This window comes from Lactuca sativa, chromosome 9, assembly GCF_002870075.4.
Source record: "Lactuca sativa cultivar Salinas chromosome 9, Lsat_Salinas_v11, whole genome shotgun sequence".
Taxonomy (NCBI): Eukaryota; Viridiplantae; Streptophyta; class Magnoliopsida; order Asterales; family Asteraceae; genus Lactuca; species Lactuca sativa.
In genome coordinates this window covers 112,433,724-112,457,016 of record NC_056631.2, presented here as the reverse complement: position 1 = coordinate 112,457,016, position 23,293 = coordinate 112,433,724, and the positions used below count along the sequence as shown (strand labels likewise).

Here is a 23,293-nt window from a genome sequence, read left to right as displayed (position 1 = left end):
TTTTTTGGAAAACTATAATATGTTTAGTTTACGAGATATTCATGATATTTTACACACTATAAACACTATAGAAAGGAAATAATTACACTTACAAGAACAATGGACTTTTCATACGTAAATCTATTTGATACAAACTTTTGTGACACATTTGACTTCACGTACTTTCATGTACGCATTTGAAGTCCTGTATTATATACCATAATCTCCTGTAGGGAGAGCGTGATACTTGTGTATAGATCTATACGGGATTGACAATCCCGCACCTAAACTGTTAGCTACAGTTAGACCGGCAGGTCTGGGGTGTCAAATGTCATATCATTCCAACCCCTGAAGAACATTGTTACAGGCAGTCTGGGTCAATAGTACAGTTATAAAACTCACATGAAGTATTAAAACATTTGATTTACGGGGCTATTAAACGCCTTAGTAGTTATATATACATATATAAATCTACTTACACTATTTTAGGTATGGAAATTACTTATTCATTTCGGGTTTTTGGAACTTTAAAACTACTATTCATTTATGGAAAATATTGGATTTTCTAGAAACAAACTCAGTTACTTTATACAAAAAGGCATAGAATTCTTATACAAAAACGCTTATGAACTCACCAACTTAATTGTTGACACTTTTTCAAAACTACTTGTATTTCTCAGGGATTTAGTAATACAGGTAACAACAGCTTTTGGGGAAGGGATGCTAAGGCGTCAATTTAAAACTTATTTTATCATCATAATGTAATTTCTTTTGAAACATGTAATACAATCAACAATGTAACTTTTTAAATTATATTTATGATGGTTGTGTTTGCTTTCTTTACTATTTATTCAACTGTTATGATACTACATGAAGTTATCCGCCCTCAAACGATTCCGCCGTTCTGGTTTGAGGGTGTGACAATAATCGAGATTAAACATGCCATTGATAAATTCAATGAATCTCAAAGGAATCTAGGAATTCGATTTCGTTTAAAACTTAATTTATCATTTTGTTTTTCATGGTGGAATTGGTAAATCGTCATTTACTTACCTTCAAATAATTTGCAATTGGATTACAGCATCCGTCTTCCGAATTGTGAATTATTGTGTTGGGTCCTAGCCTTAATAGTTCATTTGGGTGTTATATTAAGGATTCTTTATCTAATCAAAAACTTTGTTTTTTTTCTTTTTCAAATGTCTGGCTCAAATAACGCTTCTGGCTCGAACTCCAACTCCTCAAGCTCCTTTTCTCTCATGAACATTTGTGCTAGGATCACCTTCAATGGATCGAATTTCAATGATTAGATACACAACATTTGAATGGCCTTGCGATATGTAGGGAATGAATACGTTCTCGACAAGCAACTAAACGAGATCGATGAAACCAAATCTACTCATGAACAAATTGCTAAGTATAGGGCTCATGAAATAAACGGGACAAAGGTGTCGTGTATTATGGTGGCCACTATGACTCCTGAGTTGCAGCGGTTCTACCAAGACTACTGGACTTACGAGATGTGCCAAGACTTGATGGAAAATTACCATCAAATTATGCGTCAAGAAAGGTACGAGATTGTTGCCTAACTGATAACTACCAAGATGAAGGATGGAGAGTCCATCACGAGCCTCTTGCAAAGAATGCAAAGGTATGTGGATCGTTTGCTCAAGTTGAATGTCAAATTTGACACAAATTTGGCCATTGATATTATCCTCCACTCCTTACCTCCTTGTTATGATCAGTTTAAGATGACTTATCATATGAACAAGGAGGAAGTCACTTTGAGCAAACTTCAAGGTTTGTTAAGAACTGCTGAAAGTGGACTTAAAGGCAAAGTTGGCGAGTCCACCCCTACTGCTACTGCCTCGGTCCTTGCTATAGGACATGGAAAAGGGTAAAATAGGAAATCTCTCTCTAATAGCCACAAGGTAAAGTCCCATGATGGATCTTCTTCAAAGGGATCCAAAGGTAAAACCAGTTATGTTACTCCCTCAGCCGATCCTAAAGAAGAAACGTGCTTCTACTATCACGAAAAGGGGCATTGGAAACGAAGCTACTCGAAATACTTGCAGGACATCAAGGATGGGAAGATAAAGCCCTCCTTCACATTTTATACTATTCCATCTAATAACTCATAACATGCTAGTTCTTGGGTCCTTGATATAGGACAACCGCTTCTTTTTGATATGGTGGAGTTAGCATGGAGTGTAATTCTATTGAGCTTGCTGTGAAAGTGGGAGTTCACAATTTAGATGAGACTAGGAGTGTCCACTTCCAAGAATTTATTGATGATTGTGTTACAGGACCGCCTGATGACTATAGTGTGATTGTATTTTGGGTTGAACTTGCAAGTAGAGAGTATATATCATCTAATGCACGAGGAAAAAATATTCGCTATACTACTTATAGATTGTTGCATCGTTTGATCTCTATCTCTCTGATGCACCACAAGAATAATGATAGGGTGCTTTCGACTGATTTACTTTTCCTATGGATGCTTGTTACTCCAGGGAGGAACCTGAACCTCTGAATTACTTTAGCTACATATATGGGGAAAAGAGCCAGGGAGCTTCACGATGATAGCCCAATTTCTGGTGGGCACTTCATCACTCGTTTGGCTAGATCATATTTCCTATTGACAAGAGAGATCACGAGGTCGATGGTGCGTTATTACACGAGGGTGATGAGTTTGCAGATGTTGGAGTCGCTGAGGGTCATTATGCGTGTTGATGATGTTATTTTGAGGATACGGTCTGATGACGCGGTACCAGAGGAGAGTGCAGCAACACCAAAGCTACAGAGACGGGGGACGTGTAGACCTGCTCCTAGAGGAGCGCAACAGGGACCATAGCAGTATATTGATATTAGTAACCTTGCTCAGCACGTGGATGATCGGTTTGATGTGGTCGAGACTAGGCAACAGTGGTTTGAAGGGGCGTTGACTTGATTCTTTCCTTCTCATGGTTATCATCGTCCAATTCCTCTTCCACCACCATATAGACAGTAGGGTGATGGAGCAAGCCCATCTTGGACGCAGCAGCAAGATGACAAGGATGACGAGTGACTGTGATGATCCTTTTTATTTTTTACTTTTTAGTTTATTTTGGTTTATTAGACTTAGTATTTTTATTATCTTATTTTGGTGTGTATTTAGTTTGTTTAAAGTAGGATTTTTGGTTTATTTTTAATTGATGTAATTTTGTTTACCATGTTGATGCTCTTTGGTCTTTTAGATTTTTGCAGAAATTTGCGCCCTTAGAATGTTGATAGTAAGTTCAACAACTAGGACCGAGTGCCATTTTGTCAAGAAAAATACTTCAGGAGAGGCATGACATCCTATTAGTGTGGGGTCATTTACCCACACGAGAGTAGGATCTTCATTTTTTTCTGTTATATGGTTTTTTTGCCAATCGTTTTGCGCACAAAGTCCCGATCTGAGAAGAAAGCATAAATTCCAATTTCTAGTCTTCCAGCAAATTTTGGAGTAACTTTTAGCAGCCCCATTCATTCCGATCTTGCCACTACTACCCCAGTAGAGTTTGTTCCTTTTTCTCCCTCTTTTAGTTTTGTGTTTTTTAATTGTTTATGCATGCAATGGGGACATTGCATGAGTTAAGTTTAGAGTAGGGGGTCGAAAGCTAAAAAGAAATTTCAAGATTAATTGACATTTCTAGATTGGATTTAAAAAACAAAAAAACTAAAGAGTTGTAAAAATAGTCTAATTTTTAAAATCTAGTTACATTTTAAATTAAATTGTTGTATTTTTTAAGTTGAGACCTAGGTTGCTAGTGTTGTGTTGGATGATCCAATGCGAGCTTCGATGTTTATTTGAGCCAATATATGTTCTAGTGTATTTGTGGCTTCCCTGTCTTAGTGAAATCATGGGACAAAACATAACCTTGTTTAGTTTGAGGGACATAATACGTTTAGCATCGTATGCCAGAAATGTATCCAGGAAAGATTATGTAGTCATTGCACTCTAGACTGATGTCTTAACCAATAAGGGTTGAGAACTAAGCTCCCTTGCTTAAGCATATATGTTTTTCTTTAGGTTTTTAGTTTTTATGGACAAAGTGGGTCAAAAAAAGAAGATAAAAAAAATGTTTAGTGAACAAATCTTATAAAGTTTGAAGATTGAAGAATAAATCAAAAATCGTCAAGAAGTCAATTGAGTATTTTATTTTATTTTATTGTAATTTTTTTCTAGGTTATTTTTCTATATGTATTCTTGGGAGCTTAATCAAAAATTACCTTGAGGTTAAGAAAGATTTCTGAGGATATGTTCGAAGGAATGCATCAAATGAATGTTGTTCAAAAGAAGCAGGGAAATGTTTTTGAGGATTGTGAGTATTTAGGATTGGGGAAGTTTATAGGAATTAGAGATAAATACATGCATTGCAGTCTTGATGTATTGGGAATGTTCAAAATGGATTGTCTTGTGCAATGTTGGTGACTAGTGTTTTGATGCGATAATATGATGAAATGATAATAAAAATCATTTTTGCTTGGGGGCAAGCAAAAGACTAGTGTGTGGTAGTTTGATAACGTCCATTTTATACATATATTTATTGCGTTTTCTTATTATTTTATATTATGTTTTTATATTTTTTTGAACTAAAAAGTACTTATAATGCTTTAAATTTTATTTTACAAGTGTGACATATTCCTAGAGCGAAAAGGAAGCGAATAGACTGCAAAATGGAGCTCAATTACAAAAATGAAGATATTGGTTGAATAAGCCCATTACGTCCAGCGTATGCGGGTGGATCTTGACGCATTTTATATACATTACGCTCAGCGTAATGCTAAGTACTCCCAGTGTACGACGTCGGTTTAAAAACGTTTACATTGCAACTAAGGGGAGATTACCACTTTTATCCGTCCTTGGTCGACAAGAAACATTTTTTCTGCCATTTTGAGGGTCTAAAAGGCGGTCGGAAGGCTGTTAAGTTGATAGGAGCGAAGATCTGAAGGATTAGAGAGCAGATTCATGATGGAAATCATTTGGTTCGTTGTTCCGACCACGATTAGTGTTCCAATGTGATTCTTTATGCATTTACTTTCTGAGTTAGGGATGCAAAAACCCTTTTGCTTTGTGTTCTTGATTAAATGAATTCTTGAATCTATAGATTAATTATTTTGAGGTTTATTATTTCTTATTCATTTTATTATGATTGCTCTATAAAGATCCTTATGTGTTAAAGTTACATTCTTATATGTTTATTGTTGAGCGTTCTTAGGTTAGACGAACAATCTAGTATGATGTGCTTGAATCATATGAGTTTATGAGTTTTAAATTTGTATGAGTAGTGTCTGATCAAAACCTAGGGTTAAATAGTAATTTTGTGATTAAAATGTGTAAGTCTATATTTGATGACCATTCATATGTAATTAGCTTCATGATCTTGATGCTAGTAGGTCAAGTCTCTCATAATACGAACTGAATACTGATTTTTTGGATAATTAGTGCATTTGATCATTGTTACTAAAACACTTGAAATTCAAAGGATTAGTTGTCTAGACCTAGAAACAAGTCAAATTAGGAATCGGCGAATAGAGAACAAATAACTTCTATGTGAGAAAATATCTATGATTTTAAGATTTAATTTTGTCTAAACCAAAGTACCTAAAGAGATTTGTCTTCATTCAGTTTATCAAGTTTTTTTGTTTAGTTATTTATTTGAGATTTAGTTCCATAAAACCTCTCTTTACTATTTTTGTGTGTTTAGTGTAACCTATAATCAACAACTCCAAATTAATTCAACACTTTTTCCCTTGTGTTCGACAAATGGTCTTACCACAACTATAATATTGCATGATTATATACACTTCCTAGTGTTTTTATTAGTCCGGTTGCGATAAAATCAGTTTTATAAATTTAAAACTTGAGAAATTAAAATATATACATAAAAACACACATCAATTTTCATAAACAATAACCTAAATAACCTTTTAGGATATTCTACAAATATATATTTAGTAGATACTAGGTCAGTGTTTGTTAGAAGCTTCTTGTCATACACGAGCTTCATATCAACTCCTCATTAAGTAACATAAGGATGGAACCCTTTCATACTAGACCTTACAAAGAGTTTTATCTAGTTCTTAATTAGAGTTTTGTTTAAAATACGGATCATACTGATTTATGTATAATCTCGAAAATGATAAAGGAAGATTATTTCTACTCACTAAAAAGTAAAACACATTTGATAAAGTTTGGTTCATCCTTTCTCACTATAAGGCCTTTGATGGTTTATTTATTTTTTTCTTAACTTCATATTTGAAAACTTCAAAAGGTTTCACATTTTTCTTTTATCATATAAAATATAACTACAATGACAATAGTTATCTATTAATTGGATGAGGTGTCTTCTACTAAATCTAGACATTTATTAGAAGTGAAGTCATGCATAACTATGTATCGTTACTAAATAATAATTTTCTCTACTATTACTGGAAATAGTATAACTTATCTTTTACAAATAAAATTCACATATGTCAAATATTAGCCCTCAAAAATCCATCTTTTAAAGTTGGAATATGTATATCTTTCTTATGTGATAAAGATGATAATGTCACAGATAAGTTTGATTAAAATCATATTTGTGACTAAAGGTAATTTTCAATTAGAATTATTGTTTAGAAAACATTGATATTTACTTTATAATTCTATTAAGAGATCTAGTTCTCGAAATTAGAATTAACATTAAAGATTATGCATGTGATCGTTATGAAAAACGATTAATTAATAATTAATCATCTAATTAAATAATAGAGGTATATATTTAGTCTAAATATATTCAACATACATTGTTCAATACAAACATTGTTTTACAATACATGTATCTTATGATCAAAACATGAATAATAAACTTCTAGAGTGAAGTTCCAACTTTTTTGTTCTCAACTGCTTACTCTTCTTGAATATCTGTAACACATTTAAAAATATAAAATTAACACTTAATATAAATTACTTGAGTGTTTTATGAAAAATATAAGTTCTATTTTTTAGATAGCTAAAGTGCTAGTCTCTACAGACTTTCTCATATCAGTAAGATAAGATGAGCAATTTCTCTTCCAGTGACATGTTTCTCTACAGTAGAAACAAGATCCATCTTTGAGAGCCTTTCTCAGTTTCTTAGGCTTGATCTTTTTATATTTTCCCTTTACATGAACTATGGGCCTTTTAGTTCACACAATGTCACTCTTTTTAGCCTTGCATTCTTCCAATGTTTGAACAGGTTCGAACCATGTTCTACTATCCTGAAGGAATATACACATAACTTGATGAAACATCTAGTATTCTTAATAGTTTTCCAAGACATTGTTGAGGCCAGAGATTACAATTACATTGTTGAGGCCAGATATTACAATTTCCATTATTGATGCTGACACATCTTTAGTGTCAAGATGACATTTCCGCCAATCATTATGTTTGGACCTATTGGTAATCGGAGGTTGTTTAAGAATTGGACCTTTAAAATGTAAAATTTCTGATCATTCTTGAAAACATTTTCAAGACATGAAACAGTTCCTTAAAATTATAACCATCAAATGTTATTATCTCTTGTAGATCATCAAGAGAAAGGTGATGCCTGGTGGTAAGAGTAGATTTTTTTTCATCTAGAAAATTTAACAAGATTTATTTAATATTTTTAATATTGAAATCTTCAATAATTAATATCCTTTATGTAACATCTCGTTTTCATTTCGCTATTTTTAAAAGGAATATGAGAATTAGTGTAATTAGTTATATAAAAGAGACGTTTAATAAATAGCATGGGTGTTTTTATAATTAGAAACTAAAATTTAAGGATGGATAAGTTAGTCAAACAATAAAAGGTCGTAAATAATTATCTTGATGGATTAAATCCCTTAATGAGGCAATATAATAGTTTACGGGAGTAAATTAAATAGAATGAGATTTATTAAATAAGGATAATAATAAAGTAATTTAATTATAAAGGCAGTGGCGGACCTTAGTGGTGCACTGGCTTAAAATACGAGTGCCACTACTAATTTAGATTTTTTCGGAAATTTTTTTTTAGTGTCACCCCTACTAAAACGTTCTGCGTCCGCCACTGTATAAAGGTCCATGGGGGTATTACGCCATTTTTCTTTTTTTGTTGACGAAATCAAGCATGGGTTAAGAATGTCAAAGATCTAAAGTTAGGGGACTGCTTCTGCTAATTTTGTAAATCTTTGTTCCCTTGTTCCATGCATCACACCAACGTGATGGGCAGAAGAACCTTCATCGCGTTTTGTTGTTATCTGCAACGTATTCCATATATAATCAACCCAAATCCTAGAGTAATGGGTGTGAGTGAGTGGGTGCGGTTGCAGAGAGATAAAATGAGATTAAGGTCGAGAAAAAGGGAGAAATGGGAGGAGGCTGTCATTGTTGGAGTTGTTGTTAGGCCACCAGACTTCGTCATCTAAGGTCGTCGGATGTAAGAGAGTAAGGGATGAAAGGTTGTTGTTACTTGAAGCTATGAGTGTGTGTGAATTGAGTGTAGTTATAAGAAGAAGAGGAAAGAAAGAGAGTGCTCTGATGATTCTCTTCAATAACCACCACATCAGATATGAGAGAAAGATCCTGTTAGAAAACATAATTTGTAATATGGTATCAGGCCTTTCTACGTGCCTTTCTACATGCATTGAGTATATATACGATTTAATAAAAGGCATTGACTTTTATGGGAAAACAGAATTTGTAATATGGTATCAGGCCTTTCTACGTGCCAACCCTAGTTGATCCCTTATCACAGAGTATCTTCTTCTTCTGATTCCCTACATCTTCTACTCCTCTGTGCTTCTCCATTTCATGCCTCCTAAAGAAGACTCTTCTATCCCCACCTCTTGTCCCACCGACAAGATATACGGAATTACCAACATAAAATCTTATGTGCCTCTCATTCTTGACATCGATCGACTCAACTATGACGCTTGGAAGGAACTATGAGGTGTTCAATCACCTTGAACCTCCTAACCCTATACCCGACGACCCATCATGGCCTTAAGTAGATAATGTGGTTAAACAATGGTTGCATGCCACTCTATCCCATCATGTTCTTCAATCGATCATTAAACCAGGTTGTACTGCTGCCGACATATGGGGTGCCCTACAGGATCTCTTTCACGAAAATAAGGAATCTCAAGCAATTGAATTGGAGGGTGAACTTCAAAATATCACTCTTGGCAACTCCACCATTCATGAATATTGTACCAAGATCAAGGCCATTGTCGATCTCATTTCTAATATCAGATCTCCTGTGCCCTCGAGATCTCTTGTCATGTATGCTCTCAATGGTCTGCCTCCTACTTATGTGTTATCTCTTAAGGAACGCTCCATGTTAAAAGAACAAAAACGTGGTCTTCAAACATCTAACTATGATACTTCCTCTTCACCTACCGTTCTTGCTACCGAGCACAAATCTCGATCCACAAACTCCTCCAATAACATATCTCGTAGCATCAATGGCTCCTGCAGTGGTGGTAGACAGAATCGTGGCGGTGGCAGCGGTGGAAGAGGAGATCGCTCTGGTAGAGGGGTCGTGGTCGCTCATCTGGTCCTAAAGGCGGCACTAGTAATTTTTTTGAGGGGCTGGGGATCATCGATTCCTTGGTCTGTCTACTACCCACTTCAACGTGGCATGCTTCTAACTCCACGATCTCCGGCCCACTGGCCAGCAGCCCAATGGACTAATCAATCCAGCTCTCATGCGCCTTCCACTCAACTTCCTTGGAATCAGCCTTCTCAAGCCCAGCAACAAGCTCTATTCTGTAATGGACAGCCCACTACCAATTTTTCTGGCTGGCCCAATTCTCCCTATGCTTCGTCGAATCAAGCTACCCTTTTACCACATGCTTTCACCACTATGAATCTTCATGATCCGGGAACTGCAGACTGGTACATGCACACTGGTGTCACCGCTCACCTTAACGCCGACCCAGGTATTCTCAAGTCCTTTAGCAATAAATGTAATAATTCTAATTTCTCAGTTTCAGTCGGTAATGGATCTCGCATTCCCATCACAGAAACAGGTAACACAACTCTTAGTTATAATCTGTTTCGAACGCTTCATTTAAAAAATGTTCTTATTACCCCCCAAATTATCAAAAATCTTGTTTATGTGTGTAAGTTCACCCGTGATAATAAATGTTCTATTGAGTTTGATGAATTTGGTTTTTTTGTGAAGGACTTTTTAACGAAACAAATTCTTCTACGATGCGATAGCAACGGTGATCTCTATCTCGTTACAAGTCCAACTCCTCAAGCTTTTGTTAGTGTCAAGTCTTCCACGTGGCATCAACGTCTCGATCATCCCGGCCAACAAGTGTTCAAGCATTTATTATCAAATAAAGTCATTTCTTGTAATAAAAAAGATTCTCATTTACTTTGCTACGCTTGTCAACTTGGCGAGCATGTCCGTTTGTCTTTTTCTTTCTCTAAAACTAAAGCTTTATTTCCCTTTCAAGTTGTTCATTCTGGTGTTTGGACTTTCCCGTTGGAAATTCATAGTGGTATTAAATATTATGTCATTTTTCTAGATCAATTTTCTCATTTTTTGTGGGTGTATCCCCTACGTAACAAATCTGATGTTTTCTCCATATTTGTCATATTTCGTGCTTATATCAAAAATCAATTTCACAAAGATATCCAAACTTTTCAATGTGACAATGGAAAAGAATTTGACAACTCCCAGTTTCATAATCTTTGCACCACTCATGGCATTCATATGTGTTTCTCTTGCCCGTACACTTCTCAACAAAACGGTAAATCTGAATGCATGCTTCGTACCATAAATAACACCATTCGCACACTCCTCTTTTAAGCTCACTTACCTCCCACATATTGGATTGAAGCTCTCCATATGGCTACTCACCTTCTAAATATTCTTCCTCCACCACCCTTAAGAATGACTCCCCATACTAAAAACTCTTTCAAAAATATCCCACTTATACTCATCTTCGTGTCTTCGGGTGTCTTTGCTATCCTCACCTTAACAATAACAACAAGCTTCAACCTCGTTCTATTCCTTGTATTTTTATTGGTAACCCCTCGAGTCATAAAGGATATCGCTGCCTTAACCTTGAAACAAACCAAATCATCATTTCCCGTCACGTAACTTTTCACGAAACCATATTTCCCTTTGGTTCAATGACTCCAAATGATTCTCCTAACTATGATTTCTTACATATTGAGGGGAGACGCAACATGTTTAATCACCCTTCTCATAGAGCTCAACCCCTCAACTCTCAACCCACACCCTCTCATAACATTGGCTTTCATTCTTTTGGTCCAGATCCTGCCACTCAACAACCCAACTCGGCTGCTATTACTCCCGTTTCTTCTACTACCGGTACCTCTTCTTCGGATGTGTCTGGTCCTACTCATGCTCCGGTTCACCCTATAACTACAAGCACTCATCTTATGTTCACTCGTAAACGCCATGGTATTGTCAAACCCATTGATAAACTTAATCTTCATGTCGAGTCATCTTTCTCCTCCGTTCTGCGTTCTTATTCTGAAGCGTTTCAAGATCCTAACTGGTTAAATGCTATGAAAGAAGAATTTAATGCACTTATTTCTAACAGGACTTGGGAGCTTGTGCCTCGGCCCCCCGATGCTAATGTGGTTAATTGTATTTGGTTGTTTAAACATAAACATAATGCAAATGGGTCTCTAGCTCGCTATAAGGCGCGTCTCATGGAAAATGATCGTAGTCAACGACCCGGTATTGACTGTGATGAGACTTTTAGTCCGGTTGTTAAACTGACTACAATACGCACCGTTCTCAGCTTGGCAATTTCTCATCATTGGCCGGTTCATCAACTGGATGTGAAGAATGCTTTTCTTCACGGGAATCTTCAGGAGACTGTCTACATGCATCAGCCCCCCGAGTTTTGAGACTCGTCCACTCCTACTCATGTTTGTCTATTAAAGAAGTCCTTATATAGACTGAAACAGGCACCCCGTGCTTGGTACTACCGTTTCGATCAGTTCATCACCGGTCGTGGTTTTACTAATAGTAGAACCGATACTTCTCTTTTTATTTACAGACAGGGTGACCAGATCGCGTATTTGCTCCTTTATGTGGATGATATTATCTTAACTGCCTCATCCTCTACTCTTCTTCAACAAATCATTGATTCTCTCCGTTCATAATTCTCAATGACTGATTTGGGTGCTCTAAACTATTTTTTGGGTGTTTCTGTTACACGTGACAGACATGGCATGTTTCTATCTCAACATAAGTATGCTACGGAGATTCTTGATCGTGTCGGTATGCATCATTGCAAACCCGCATGAACCCTAGCACAATCCTCTACCAAGTTTGATGGTATGGGTCATCCTGTCTTTGATCCCACTTTATACCGCAGTCTCGCTGGTACACTTCATTATCTGATCTTTACCAGACCAGACATTACTTATGTTGTTCAACAGTTCTGTCTCTATATGCATGATCCTCGGGAGCCTCATTTTACGTCTCTTAAGCGTATTCTCTGGTATCTACATGGCACTTTGGATCATGGTCTTCAATTATACATATCTCCGTGTTTCGAAACTCGGGGGGCTAAAAGTCGCTCTACTTCTAGATATTGCGTGTTTTTAGGTCATAATCTTCTTTCATGATCATCTAAAAGACAGGGTACGATCTCTCGTTCTAGTGCTGAAGCAGAGTATCGGGGTGTTGCGAATGTCGTTGCTGAGACATGTTGGTTACGCAACGTACTACATGAGCTCCTTTATCCCCCTCTATCTGCCACCCTAGTATACTGTGATAACGTTAGTGTGGTCTCCTTCTCCTCCAAACCAGTTCAACATCAACGCACCAAACATATAGAGATTGATATCCATTTTGTTTGTGACCAGGTTGCTTTGGGACAGATACGTATCCTTCATGTCCCCTCGTCTTCTCAGTATGCTGACATTTTTACTAAAGGTCTGTCATCCACATTGTTTCTTGATTTTAGATCTAGTCTGAACGTCCGTTCTCAATCTCCCAGTCAGACTACGGGGGGATGTTAGACGTAATATTCTCCTTTAGTATATTGTTTTATATACTTTCTATGGTCTTTATGTTTATAAGCCCACTTATGTATACCTAGCTCAGTTATGTACACGTATTGAGTATATATACGATTTAGTGAAAGGCATTGACTTTTATGGGAAAACATAATTTGTAATAGATCTCAATACAATTGTGGTTTAAGGTTATTCCAGTGACATAGAAGTGTGGTAGCAATCCAGAAGTTGCAATGGTAAGTAATTGATCATGAATGCTTTAAATCCGTTTTATGGCAAACATTTGGATCTTTATGAGTTTGTGAGAAGTTTCTAGCGATTGTTTTCTACAATCTTGGCACTTGAAGTCATGATGATGATATCTCCGAGACAAGCAGCGATGTGTGTAAGTTATGGAAGCTCATGTGATCTGAAGATGATGTAATTATTTTTTTAAGCTCTTACCTAACCTGTGGATTGTTCTCAACTTAGTTCATAAGAGGTTATATACTTTGTACGAGAAAGAGAAGGCATGGAGAGTGAATTAAAGGGTGATGTTGAGAGGTGGGAAAGATTAAGAGTGATGGTTGAAGATGAAAGCTCCACCGACGATGAAGGCTCCACCAGAGAAGAAAGATTCGCCGGAGATGAAGGATCCGCCAACAAGGAGGGCATCATCGGGGAAGATAATCACACAAGAAGAGGCCAACTACCATAACTAAAGCGATGTATGATGTTTTGTACCAATAAGAGGTAATTTTGTTATTGGCTGCTATCTAGTATTTTGGAAATTAGCGTTATGTGTTATTTTAGTTAAATGGGATCCATTTATGGGCTCAAATAAAAATAACTTCAAAGCTAATTGGGCTAAAGCAATTTCACATATGACACTTTGACAGACTTGTTAAAGTGAGATTAATGAAAGCCTATCAATATCTAGTGAGATTACTACGTTAATGTCACGAAATATTTATAATTATTTGGTATTATGAAAGGACGTAATTATAAGGGCTCCAAGTAGGACTTAATTGGTTTTTAAAATTGCGGGCCGTAATTATTAGGTTGATTCTTAAAATATGTATAGTTGCTAAATTAAATGATATATATATATATATATATATATATATATATATATATATATATATATATATATATATATATATATATATATATATATATATATATATATATATATATATATATATATATGTTACGTTCATATATAAACCTTATATATTATGTGAATATATGGCTATTTCTAGACCAATCATTTGAGAAATGCATTATTGTAAAGTAGCATATATATTAACTAATCAGATTTATCTATCCCCCAAATTAGCTATAATCACGTTACCAATTTTTTGTCTTTCTCTTTCTTCTTCATCAACTTTCTTCGATAGGTAAATTGATTTCAAGTAACATCATCATCGATCTTCTCTGATCAATAAATCTAAACCAGTGTGATTTTAGTTTTTGATAATTACATGCCATGATATCATTCAAGGTAAGTTAATTTCTTCTCTTTCACATCTAAAACGATTTAGTGTATTGGTGAATAAGATTTTTGTTTGTGATATTCTCTAATCTATAAATCGATTTTAAACAACCATCGACTTGTTTCCAATTCAGTAAATTGATTTTCTTTTTTGGTGATCTCCAATACGTAGATTCAAGAATTTTGTTTTTCTATTAGCATTATTTGTTAATAATGGTTTCATGGAGTTTGTATACCTACACACATTGTTAAAGAATCTTCTAAATTTTCTTTTCCAATTATGATATGAGGAAACGCATTCCACAAGAATTGTTATGTGAATATTAAGGAGTTTATTCTGCTAGACTCTTTGGTTATATTAAAATAATTGTAGGTTTATGGATTTTGTGTTTTCGTTAAGGTTAGTTGTAAATAACGGTTTCACTAATTTTGTATCCCAACCCTCATTCTTATAGAATATTTGTGATACACTTAAATGTTATCTGATTCTGAAGGTATATTCTACATTTATAATTATATATTCTGTAAAGGATGAACAATCAAATTTTGATTTTTTTAGAGGAACAATTAACATGTGATCGAATCTATATACGATTTAATAGAAATTGTAATGGTTGATCAAGTAACAAGTAGAGAGTATCACTCTACCAAGCAGAAAAATCAATTTTTTTACGGAATCAGCAGCTTCAAATGGTGAAATCGATTTGATAGTTGGTGATAATAATGGAGATGAAAAACCGTTCTAATTGATAATTGTGTAATGCATGTAATCAATTTATTTTGTCAATTTATTTGTTTGTTTTTAGAAAATTTTGAATTAAAAGTCGTTCTTTAAGAATATGCATATATCGGACTAACCCATTTGTAAACAACATGAAAATTCCTTTGTTTTTTTTTTAATTTTATCCGTATTAATAGTTATTACTAAAGAATATGGAATTATATATTTTTTGAAGTAAATATCATTAAGCACAAATTAAAAAAAAATAATCCAGTAGTACTACAAAAAATTGAAACCCATTCATTTTTGTAATGAAATTAAGACAAGAATTAAGTAAAAGATAATATGGTGAAATTACATTCTAGCGTAATCAAACTAGTTAGTTAATATGTTAACAACTTAAATGGTTCAATAATCATCTGTCATTAATACAAATGTTTACTAAACTTATTATCTAAGTCACCATTTCACTGCTACATCAAAATTCTTTCAAAAATATACATTTTACAGTAGCATATCATTATTAAAATTGCCAAAAATATTAACCAAAATCATTACTAAACACCAAACAGAAAGAACTAATTCAGTTAGACTATAAGAAAATTCAAAAGGATATGATTTTCTAATCAAATTAACCCATTTCCTGTTAACATCTTAAATATGTATGTTTAATTTTTGGAGAATTGTTTTATATTCCTCATGAGACATTGATAATTGATATCTATCAAAGCACTTTAGAGATTGTTTTCTTCAATCATTCTTTAAGAATACTTGAATTTTTTAAGAATTAACATTGGTATTACAAACCAACAAATCAACAAACTAAAACCAAAACAATGATGTTATTCTTAAAGAATTTCTAATGTGTTGCGTATAAAAAAGAATACAAGAACAATAAGTAAAAAAAATCAAACCAAAAGAATAGAGGTATTCTTAAAGAATTTCAAATGTGCAAAATTTAATATATTATATTCTTAAAGAAGGCATAATCTAGAACCTATACATGGTTCTTGGGCCGTAAACTCCTTAAAGGGGCACCAAAGTGTGCCTAATGCCTTCATATGCTTGGAATAAAAGTCTAGAACCTATACCACAAGTGCAAGAGACTTGAAAGCATCAAAAACACACCATACTTAGAGTTTATGGCAGTAAACTCTAAGGGGAATGGCCTTAGGGCCGTAAACTCCTAAATGGAGTGTTTCTAGACCTTAAACCCTTCCAAGAATTTAACCACCAAGTTAGAATAATTCTAGGAATCATTTGGGACTTCAAAACACACAAAACACCCATGGTTGGGAGTTTACGACCGTAAACTCAAGAGTTTTCAACCGTAAACTCCATGTGTGATGGTATATGGGGAGTAAACTCACATATAGGGTCCTTTGAAATCCTAAACACAAATACCTTGTCCCACAATAGCTTAGATGCAATCCTTAGGGCTTAAAAACACTTATATAAAGTGTTTATTATGTCTAGGATGTCTTAACTTTATCAATTAGTAATTTAAGACTAATTGAATGCATATATGTGTGATTATATGTCCATTAGGATCGTAGTGTGTGTACAAGACCTCGCTTGACACCTAGCAATCCTATACCGTTCAGTTCATCCCAATCACCAACTACAGGTGAGTTCATACCCCTAATCAATGTTTTAAATGATTTTAAATGCTTTAAAGGGGGGGGGGGGGAATACAAGTAGAAACAAACATGTTATTAAATCATTGATATGTATTTTATAACTGTGGTTGTCATTTAACAGATTTCACATACTACAAAATGTGAAGCAAGAAATGGTTTTAAATCTTAAAAACACATTGTTATCAAATGTTTTACCTTTAAAATGTATATTAAATTGACATCAAGTCATTGTTAATTATTGTTCAAAATCCATAAGATGTCTTACAAAACCATTTTACACTCTTGAACTAATGCATGTACACTTATATTCTTATATATGTATTGATGTTATAGTTTACAACTTTCAATTAGTTTTTCACACTCTTGAGTAGTAAGAGTGTATAAACATACTTGAACAACCAATTACCTTCCAGTAAATTATCATAGGGATAATTTGGAGATTTCAAACATAATTCCTATTACAAGGAATCACACAAGAGTCAGTTCATTCATGAGTCTATACCAGTACATTACCTGATACATGAGTACCTTTACAATTGATTACATGATACATGAGTACGTTTACATATACTTACATGATACATGAGCACGCTTACATAAACGCATTACATGAGTGCCTTTATGTAGATACACTTAACTGTGTACATTAACATGAATACTTGTATCTCGAATTGCGAGGATGATTTATTAGTACCTTCTGTGTAAATCTTCCTGCATATCCCTAGTACCTCGGGATATCTAGACAGGACCTTATCCCTAGTACCTCGGATACCTAGATGGGCCTCTATCCCTAGTACCTCGGGATATACGTACGGGACTAACCATTCCGGAACTCATCTGTTAGCAACAGTGGGTGATGAACATCTACGGATGTCTACGGTTATTACTTATACTAGGAGTACCTTTACAGGGACTAACCATTCCTCCGCCCTGCTGCTGCTACAGAGGACAAGTGGACAATCTTCGGATGTTCATTAGGTTATATGTATTATGTTAGCCCTAGTACCTCGGGATAACATTTACATTCGTCGTGTTAACCTCAGTACCTCGGGATAACACGTACATAAGTGATTTTTCCTGTTTACTTTATTTTGTGATACCTTCACATAAACGATGACTTAGACTAAGTACTTTAGTACTAAACAACCCAAGGAAAACTATCATTTTACTTACAAAACATTCGGGTCTTGGTAAAAGACTACATTGTCATAATAAAACATTCGGGTCTTGGTAGAAAACTACATTTCATACTTATAGAAAATAAGGGTTTTTCTAGGGATTTCATACTTACCTCAACATTTTCATTTAAAGGTTTACATGGCCTTCATAGTAGATTTTCATAAGCAAGACAACGACACTTAATTTCTTATGAATTCACCAGCTTTAAAGCTGATACTCGCTTTCAAAATAACTTGTATTCTCAGGTCAGCAGTAAACAGGTACGATGGCCAGGTTTTAAGAAGACGAAGCAGACAAGACTCGTCTTTTATTTTGATTGTATATTTTTGGTGTCTTACTACAATGAAAGAACACACATGTATTAAAATTCTACTTGTAATGCAATGGATGATGTTGTTGCTTGTTTATTATATTACACTGTTGTGATACTGTACATGACGTCCTCCACCCCTGAACGTTTCCGCCGTTCGTGGTTTTGGGGTGTGACAGTATCGTCTGGTAGACTAATTGTTTAACTATTGATTGCTTTATGTTGTATGAAACTGACATTATTATTGTAGTTGTCTAGTGTATGCATCATGATTGTACATAACTAAGATTTTATAGCCTGGAAATGCTTGATTTAGCCTTATTTCCTGTTCTTTGTCTGGTTGTGGGCTTAAGGTAGAATCAATTATTCAACTATCTATCGAATCTAGTGTTATGTATGATTAGCATACACAAGACGACTACAGAGTTAGTGAAGGTTTCATGAGTTGAGTATGGATTGTTAGAAGGTCAAAAATAGTGAGGATCTGGAAGTTACTCTTGAGAGAGTGAGTATAGGGAATATACATACCCTAGTTGTTTCGGGCGTAGTGGCGTAGGTGATTCGTGGCGATCCTTCAAGACAAATGTGGGTAATTGTTAGGTTTTATTCAAAAACTAGTTTCTAAAAAAACAATAGCATAAGCTTTAAAATATTGAAAAAAAATTAAAACTATTTTAACCTGCCAATGATCATTTTTGCATGAACATAAGAGATCAAAACAACTATAGAAAGAAAGAACTACAAACTTTGAAGACTTTGATTCCTTTTAGGAGGTTGAAAGTTGTAGAAGATGACAATAACATAATATATAAATCCTCTAAAGACTAACACCAACAATTATCATTTCGAAAAGATGCCAATCTTTAACTCCTAAGTTTGTAAAAGAAAACAAACTTTTAACTTAAATGAGGGTAAGAATGCAAGTATCATCTTTATCTTTAATGACTTAACTCTTTAAGAAAACTAGAGAGTAAGAAGGAAAGAAAAAGGATGATTTTCGGATTTCTTCAAGCCAAAAACAAGGAAGAAAAACTAGCTTTTTAAGCATTTATTATTAGGCCTTTATATATTTGTATCTTAACCTTTAAGAATTCTCATACCTCTAAGCTTAATGATGTTAAAGACTCATGCTTCTAAAGCATGTCTTAACACCTTATTATATTCAAAAGTCTTCATCTCTTGTCCTTCATAGCTAGGATCGGTTTGAGAGAAGGAAGAAGAAAAAATTATATAAAATTTGCTTTTAATTTTTATAAGACATAAAACCTTGTTCCTTTAGCTAAATGTCAAAGTTTTTCTAGTCCAAATAAATATACACAACTTAATAAATTATACTTATGGTATATTATGATAACTGACGTTGAAAATAATTATTTTCATAAAATAAATAATTTCCAGTGGATTATAAAATTTATTAATATTTATCACGAATCAAATTCTTATAAATAAATTATTTGCATCAAGTTGTTATTAGTGTGAGGTTTTAGCATCATATATTATTAGCACTATAATTTTAATAATGATTATATATATATATATATATATATATATATATATATATATATATATATATATATATATATATATATATATATATGTGAGAAAAATACTAACCTACCCACCTTATGTTTGGTATATTTAATAAATATAATGACAAGACTCCCTGTTTTGGTATCGAACAATCTGATTGATTAAGTCAACCAGTGTTACGAGTATGACCTCTGGATTTAGGATATTGTCTACTTGATTGCTTCCAACACCGGACCTATTGCCAACAAATTTACTTCCATCAAAACCATTTCCACCGCTCCCGGTTCGACCAAACAAACTGTTTGCAACTAATATTTTATTTTGTACAACATGAAAAATAACACCCAAAGATACTATTCTTGGATGCGAACAGCGGCCAACACAAAGGAGGTACACTACAAAAAAAATATAGGTATTACCGACGATAAATGTCACCGCTAAAGACCTAATTTGTCGCCGCTACTACATCACCACTAATAGTTCGTCGCTAAAGGACTTTGATCGCCGGGAATAGTATCGTCGGTAATACATGTCGCTGCTAATAGCCCTTGTCGCCGGTAATGGTGGTGCCGGTATTAACGATCAATAACATAATGTTTGTTGCTGGAACTTCACGTCACCAAAACTATACACCGTCGATAATAAGTATTGTCGCCGGTAACGGTATCACCACTATTTCTATTGTACGGTGATCAACAGATGTCATTGGATTGGATGTAAGATCAATGGGTGGGGTGCAGTTGGGAGAGACGAGATGGACGGTCAGTGGCAGAACCATGATCAAAGTAAAGGGGCATCCCAATTTTATTTTTAGGATAACCCAATATTTTTTTCGGGGTATTTGGGTTTCCCCGGTTCAATTTGGGTTTTAAACCCAAACCTTAATTGAATCCTTAACTAACTTCAAGTCTTATAAAACAAAAATAAACAAAGAATATGCAAGGAGCAAAAATTGAACTTGAGAGCAAAAATTGAACTTGAGAGCTTTACTTTGAAAACAAACGCCTTAAACAGTAACTCTACTATTTGTTTGTGTTTATAATTGAAGGGATACATATATATACATTATACCGAAAAAAAATTGAAGAATCCGTAAACAAAAATTACACTACCGAAAATTTTTTGAGGGGTATCCCGGGCTACCCCAGGATCCCCTTGGATCCGCCTATGTGGATGGTGATTTTGTAGTATTACCAGCGACAATATTACAGACGACATAGGCATTAGCGGCGACATATTTCCAATGTCACCGCTAATGCCCATGTCGCCAGTAATATTATCCTCGGTATTACTTTGATTTCTTTTAATGGTATCTCACATAACTGTCGTCAACTATAACAATTACATATTTACATTACACATACTTGTTGCCATCATCGATGCCATATTTTCCAATAACAACTTGAGTATGGCTCATATGAGAAACCATAATATATTTATTCTTTTAATATATTAATTTTATTCTTTTTCGTCTTATATTTTTTATTAATTTTTTCAAATATGGCATGGTTATGACAGAGGAAGTAACATAAATGGTGCATCCAACTATTTGGAATCCTTGATTTTAAAGAAAAACAGTTATGCACATTATATACATTGTTTTGCACAACAACTTCAATTAGTGGTTGTGGTGGTTGCAAAGAAACATGATGATGTTGGAGAATTCTTTGGACAACTAGCTTTGGTGGTTATTATCGTTTGTGAGTCTTATAAGAAAAAAGATATGATACGAGAGATTCAAAAAGAAAGAGTTGCAGTCGAAATTGGTATTGGTGAAACTGAAACATGAAGATGGTTTAATCAAGAGATTTCTCTTGTTTTAGCTGGAGATCCTAGATGAGGTTCACATTATAGAACAATTGTAAGTTTGTTGAATTTGTTTCTAAAAGTTGTTGCGGTCCTTAAATATGTCAAAGATGATGGGTCTACTTTATGTAACCGTGATCAAGCAAATTGTATTTTGTCGTATTTAAAGACACTTGATTTTGTGTTTTTTTTTCCACTTAATGTTGGAAATTCTAGGCCTCACGTATACCTTGTCAAAGCATCTTAGAAAAAAAGATCAAAATATTTTGGAAGCAACTTCGTTAGTAAAAGGGACAAAGAAAACATTGCTAACTTTTAGAAAAGACGGGTTTCCAAAAATTTGGAAGAATGTATGTGTTTTCTGTGAGAAACATATTATTGGAATTGTAGACATGTTGAAATATTATGTTACCCTACGAAAGCGTAGGACCGATATGACTTATCAACATCATTTCGAAGTTGTGATTTTTAACACAGTTTTGGATATGCAAATTCAAGAATTTGGGGATAGATTTAGTGAAGTTGGTAGAGAATATGACGACTTTGAGTCCTTGTGACTCGTTTCTAGTTTTTATAAAAGTAAAGTTGTTGAAGCTAAGCGCGAAATACAAAATTGATTTTGACGATTCGGAAAAAGTGCAACTTAATGGGTAACTTGATATCTATTATCACACTTTGCTCCATGATGAGAGATTTTTCAACTTGAAAGGAATTACAGGCCTCTCTCATTTGTTGGTGGGAAGCACCTTTCTTTTCTTTTGGTTTATAGATTATTAAAACTAACTTTGGTTTTGCCCATCACAACTGAAATCAGTAAACGTTGTTTTTCTACAATGAAGTTCTTGAAGACCGATTTGCGTAACAAAATATGTGACGATTTTATGAATGATGCTTTGATTTATAGTGTAGAAAAGGAAGCACTAGAGAATGTTAAGATTGAAAATGCAATTACACGTTTTCGCAAAATTAAAGAGCGAAGATGTAAACTTTAAAACCTAACATTTTGGTGGAAATTGAACTTTATGTTTAATGAAATTGCGGTTATTATTTTTTTCTTAATGTATATTAGGCTGTTTTTTTTTTCAATATACATGTTTATTTTGATCATGGCTCAACTACCGTCGATAATATAAACTAATATGTGTTCCTTCTACATGAACCTTGTTAGCCAAGATGAACCAAATACACCTACCTTATTTATGTAGATAATTGTGATTTTATAATAAGAAGTTCAAAGTATATAACACAAGTTAAGAGTTTGAAAGTAATTCTCATCATTTTCTAAATTGAAATAAACATCTTCTTATCATAGTAATTAAAAGTTAGTGGTGAGTTTGAAAGTTCGAACACCTTTTTCTCAAAGGAAAAAAGGGTTTGAAACACACAATTTAGGTTGAACATTTCTGATTTTCCAAGTGAACTGTCATTTCAGAAAAAATATAAAAGGTTTGATATTGTAATATATTACATTACAAATGTGATTTTTTGGTGAATATCCTAAAATAATGACATATTAATATTTTAACATTACCCATAATAATAAAAAAAGCGTTTTATCTTTTATGGCTATTTCAAAAGAACACTTTTTCGACTATTCCTTACGAGTATTATAAAAATGTTGGAA

General features: G+C 34.1%; 2 protein-coding genes across 2 annotated transcripts; both read left to right on the top strand.

The window, feature by feature from the left end:
- The first annotated feature begins 9,272 nt into the window (after nucleotides 1-9,272).
- LOC128129084 (uncharacterized) lies at nucleotides 9,273-10,216 on the top strand. Its single transcript, XM_052767777.1, has 2 exons — nucleotides 9,273-10,023; nucleotides 10,179-10,216. Exons 1-2 carry the CDS (start codon nucleotides 9,273-9,275, stop codon nucleotides 10,214-10,216), a joined length of 789 nt encoding a protein of 262 aa, XP_052623737.1.
- A 3,304-nt stretch (nucleotides 10,217-13,520) lies between these two features.
- Nucleotides 13,521-22,661, top strand: LOC111911677 (uncharacterized). Its single transcript, XM_023907431.1, has 7 exons — nucleotides 13,521-13,659; nucleotides 14,328-14,388; nucleotides 14,857-14,883; nucleotides 21,382-21,629; nucleotides 21,886-22,019; nucleotides 22,147-22,319; nucleotides 22,439-22,661. The coding sequence occupies exons 1-7, from the start codon at nucleotides 13,521-13,523 to the stop codon at nucleotides 22,659-22,661; spliced, it is 1,005 nt and encodes a 334-aa protein (XP_023763199.1).
- The last annotated feature ends 632 nt before the right edge of the window (nucleotides 22,662-23,293 follow it).